Source organism: Coffea eugenioides, unplaced genomic scaffold, assembly GCF_003713205.1.
Source record: "Coffea eugenioides isolate CCC68of unplaced genomic scaffold, Ceug_1.0 ScVebR1_40;HRSCAF=220, whole genome shotgun sequence".
Taxonomy (NCBI): domain Eukaryota; kingdom Viridiplantae; phylum Streptophyta; class Magnoliopsida; order Gentianales; family Rubiaceae; genus Coffea; species Coffea eugenioides.
The window spans coordinates 95,692-100,822 of NW_020864247.1; the positions used below are offsets into that span (position 1 = coordinate 95,692).

At 44.2% G+C, this 5,131-nt stretch overlaps 1 protein-coding gene across 1 annotated transcript; it reads left to right on the top strand.

Annotated features, from left to right (window-relative positions):
* Positions 1 to 3,897: 3,897 nt before the first annotated feature.
* Positions 3,898 to 4,491, top strand: LOC113758225. The gene has a single exon (XM_027301175.1). The coding sequence runs from the start codon at positions 3,898 to 3,900 to the stop codon at positions 4,489 to 4,491; it is 594 nt and encodes a 197-aa protein (XP_027156976.1).
* Positions 4,492 to 5,131: the final 640 nt, after the last annotated feature.

A 5,131-nucleotide genomic window follows, 5' to 3' on the forward strand; every position in this document is an offset into this window, starting at 1 on the left:
AATTCATTCCAAAAGAGTCATATTCCTGTAAGGAAAACAAAAGGAACGGGGTGAGCTAATTGCCCAGTGAGAATACAACTCAAGCAACCAAGTTCATGGATACATCAAGCTTAACAGTCCAATTTACCAAAATAAATAAAGCCACACATTAATAATGAGGATAAAAGGATACGGGTGGCTCTCAAGAGCCCTTTTCCTCGTTTGAATTCTTGATCGGTCTCATTGACTCTCCGTCAATGTTTGAAAAGTAACCAACTGTAGACCCCTCTTCTCTCCCATTCCTTCCACCAAACATCCCCCTACCGGGCCCGCACTCCAAACACTTGCACTGTGGTATTACTCGAGTATACCGGAATCAAGAGTCTCTCATACTACAAGATTCCTTATAACTTTACCCAAGGCTTATTAATTGTCACGACCAAACCCTTGTCGGCTCGATTCAATCAACTACCAATGGGGTTGAGCTCAATGATAACATTTGTAGTCGTTGGATACTTGTCCAATCGATATCAAGTCATGTATTTCATTTCATATATCAGTTCATATAACTTTCCAATAACTTTCCAATAACTTTTCAATAACATGTGAAACAATAAGTGAGAGTGATAAAGTACACTCTCACATCAATCCATTAACATACAACATCTCAAGTTCAAATATCAAAGCCATATAATAGCACACAAGTGAGTAGTACACTCACCAATCAATTAAGTGCCATTTCATGCACTTCCGTCAGGAGAATGTCGTGAGCTATCGTCACGCCCTAGAACATGTAAACAAATACCATAAGACTCAATAACGAGTCATAAAGTCAAACCAATTATCGCCCAATAGGGTTTCATGCATGGAAATTCAAGGGTTAAATACTTAACCTTTACTCAAGTCGAGAATATAGTTTTCTAAATCTCGAGTAAAAATTCGGGCAGCATGCCCTTTGTGTTTACCAAATTTTCCAGCCATAAGGCTTCATTATTTTTCTTCAATCACAACCCAACAACACACATATAAGCATTTCATGTCAAGAGTCGTTCCATAGCTCACAATATCATAAAACAAGAAACCATACCGAGCCATAAACAACACCAATTCACAACCCCAATAGGGTTTTATAAACATATACAAGCATGAAAGCAAACCAGAAATTAAGAAAGGCTTTAATGTTGGCCTTGATAAGAAAACCGGTTTTGACGTCATAATGCGGTAATGGCACAACTCTCACTACAATTATCGGTTAGGGGTGTAAGACCCACCGTTTCGAAGCTATGAAACAGGGCTACAAAAATGTAGAAGGCCTCTCAGTCCAAATCCTAGCACAACTAGGTCAAAAGTGCCAAATACCAAACCAGAATTACCAAAACAGATTTGCAAAACGCAGAAAACTGTAATCGGTATATCTCAGTCCATACAAGTCCAAATGCCGAAATTCCAAAGGCATATGGTAGCTAAGACATTCAGCTACATTTCCTCAGAAGACACCAACTTCAAAATCCAAACCAATTCCAGTCAAAATAGGCAATTACTATCGCAGTTCGGACATTCTGTGCACCAAAAACAGCAACAGTAAAAACTGCATAACTCACTCTACACTTGTCCAATTGCCCTGAAATTTTTCAGGCACACTAAACTCATCAATACCTACAACTTTCATGTTTTGAGCAAAGTCCAATTCGGCCTCTAGCTATGACCTAAAATTTCGGACAGAATAGGGGTTCAAGAACCCTAACTTTTCACATTTCATTCCAAATCCAAAATTGATTGCATTTAACAACAATTCACACCTACTAGAGCCAAAGCCCCTTATTACCAACCATCATACTAGTCCAAAACATCAAAATCATATGAAACCAGAAAATTCATCATAAAATGGAAAACTTCACCAAATCAAGCCAAACCAAGAAATAAATCATATAATCCAACACTCAAGCCACTTCTAAGCATAATATAACCATCATTAGGTGTAGTAGGGTGTTCAAGCATCACTTACCAAGAAATTAAGAGAGATAGAGAGGTTGGCCACCTTAGAGCTTCAAAACAACTTCACCAAGTCACTTACTAGCACCTAATGGAGTGATTTTATGGAGCAAATCTAAGTTTAATTGGTTGGAATGGAAGATTGAGATAGTTTGAAGCTTGTAAATTGAAGAAGTTTTTCTTCCTTGTCCAAGAGAGAGAATCGGCCAACAAGAGGTAAGAAAGAATGAATTTTTAGTCAATTTTTGAGATATTTAATCCATGATAAGAAAAGTCAAAAATGTCCAACAAGTGGACCAATCACATAGTGCCACTTGGCACTTCATTTAATGCCTTCCTATCACTTGGTTCCTCTCACATCAATGCCATGTCACCCTCTACTAATCTCTTAACACCCGATAAATTTCCACCAGTATCCGAAACTTAACCTTATTGGCCGAATTTTGCCGTACTTTTCGCACTAGTGGGTCCCACGTCCAAAATATATTCTTAATTACTCATAAAACCTACCAGAAAGATATTCCTAGGCCCGAAAATGCAGAAAACATGCAATTAAGGGGAAATAAACCCTAGAAAAATAATTAGGGTTTTACGGGTTCTCACACTATTCACTTTACGTTTTAACTTTTGTTTTTCCGTTTCTTGATTGATGGTTGGGTTAAGCGCGTTAGTAGTTTCCCGAACGACTTGAATTAATGTTTTACCGTTTTAGTAGTCCTGGCGAGAGCTGGGCAGGCAGTCCGCTAACCCCTTTGGTACGCCTTAGGGGAAGGTGGGGCTGTCACAGGTGGTATCAGAGCCTTGGTTAGAATTACCCTGGGCGAACCTAAAACCTGGTCCTTAGAACTTTTGGGATTGAATTTAGATGCCATTAAGTGTGAATATATTGTCTAAGCTATAAACCTTTGTTATCTTTGTAGGTTATGGCTGGCACTAGTGGAGCGGGCGGAGATGAGCCACCTCAGAGGCACCCACGGGTTATCGACTACCAGGAGAGGCCAGGAGGTCCGATCCGGCTGTGGTATACGGCTAGCCGGACCCGCCGCTGTAGGCGTTGCCAGTTTTATTCTTACGCGGACCACGTGGTTGTGGCAGTGCTTGCTGAGCGACGGAGGCTTAGATATGCCACCACAAGGGAGCGCACTGAGACCCTTAGGCTTAGGGGCATCACGCGGATGCAGGCCGATAGGATTGGGGAGCTCCAGGGGGACGTGGCCATGGAGCAGGAGAGGACGAACGCTCTGAGAGAGCAGTTGCAGGTGGTTGACGACCGCCTCACTAGGGTAGTCCGGGAGGTGAGAGACCGGTCCGGCGCTATTATCGATGAGTGTGGGGCACTCATCCAGGGAGTGATTGGCGCCAATGCGCCAGGGGGAGTTCCAGGTGACGGAGCTCAAGGTCAGGGAGGTGCCCCTAGCTCTAGCTCTGGGGGGGAGTCGGTTGGCTCCGTCGAGGACTAGATTAGGGTTTTGAGCCTTGTTTTGATCCCGTGTGAGGGATTTGGTTAGCTGTTTTGTACCTTTTGTACCTTTTGGGACCTAGGTTGTACAGTGTATTTTGACAGACCCTCTTTTGGCTTCACGGGAGTACTTTTGTATATATTTGCTTGACTGCTCATGTATGACTGTTTGTCACAGTTATGTGTTCTGTGTATAACTGTTCTATGTGTATACATATCTTATGTGGTGTTTATTTTTGGTTCTTCGATCATGCTTATGTGACTATATTTATATGCACTTTTAATATTATTTTGTACCTCGACTTTAGAGTGACATTAGAGCAATGGAAGGCACTCGTAGTGGACGAGGCCGCGGGCGCGGGGTTAGGCAACCCACAACTGACGAGGGTACTAGGGATACCACGACTGAACCAAATCCTGAACCTAGGGTTGACCCTAATGCCCAAATAGCTGCTGCTATGCAGCAAATGACCGACCTGTTAGCCCACGTAGTGCAACAGCAGGGCCAACCTCCTATCCAGCAACCTGGGAACCCTGGCCATGTAGTAGAGAGTGAAGATCGGGCCTTAGAGAGATTTCAGAAGTTCTCTCCGCCAAAATTTCTGGGCGGACCAGATCCGGACGTGGCCGAAAAATGGTTAAAGAAAATGATAGATATTTTTGCTGCCCTACACTATTCAGAGGAGAGGCAGGTTACTTTCGCTGTCTTCCAATTGGAAGGGGCCGCGCGTTCTTGGTGGAACGTGATACGAATGAAGTGGGACCGGGAACAAACCCCAAGAACATGGGTAAACTTTGTGAGGGACTTCAATGCGAAATACTTTCCCCCTCTAGTCCAGGAAAAGAAGGAGGACGAGTTCATTAGACTCCGTCAGGGGACGCAATCGGTGGCTGAGTACGAGAGCCAGTTTACTCGTTTATCTAAGTTCGCCCCTGAACTCATTCTAACGGAGCAAAGGAGAGTTCGGCGTTTTATTCAAGGGCTCAATGTGGAAATTCAAAAGGATCTGGCGGTAGCCCAGATCAATATCTTTAGTGACGCTGTGGAGAAAGCTTTGTGAGTTGAAAATGCCAGGCTTCAAGTAAGAAACTTTCAAGTGAAAAAACGGGGGTTCTCTGCAAGTAGTTCGACCCAAGGGGATAAAGGGACCCCTCCCAAGTTTGGAAGAGGAGCCGGGGGAGGAAGGCAATCGGGGATGACACGAGGGACTCCACCGAGGGGTGGTCACAATGGACGGGGGCCGCAGAGAAGCGTCTCACAAGGAAGTTCGGCCTCCGTTGCACGCGGACCCTGTGGATTTTGTGGGAAACCAAACCACACTGAGGACAACTGTTGGAGGAAAGAAAGAAAATGCTTGCGCTGTGGGAGTGCGGAGCATCAAATAGCTAACTGTCCGGTGTTACCTCGGGAGGCTCGAGTAACCACCCAGTCGTCAAAGGCCAACTCGGGACAGTCCAAGGTAGAAGGGACAAAGCCAAAGGTGCCAGCTCGGGTTTACTCCCTTGAGCAACAACAAGTCCCTGATTCCTCTGGGGTTGTAGAAGGTACGATCCCTGTTTTTCATCGTCTAGCTAGGATTTTGATCGACCCTGGTGCTACCCATTCCTTTGTTAACCCCAATTTTATGTGCGGCATTGATATAACCCCTGTTAGCTTGCCTTATGACTTAGAAGTTAGTACTCCTACGGGGGACCAACGTT

Excerpts from the sequence above, each read along its gene's own strand:
- LOC113758225 (XM_027301175.1), top strand. The coding sequence starts at position 3,898 with ATGACCGACCTGTTAGCCCACGTAGTGCAACAGCAGGGCCAACCTCCT.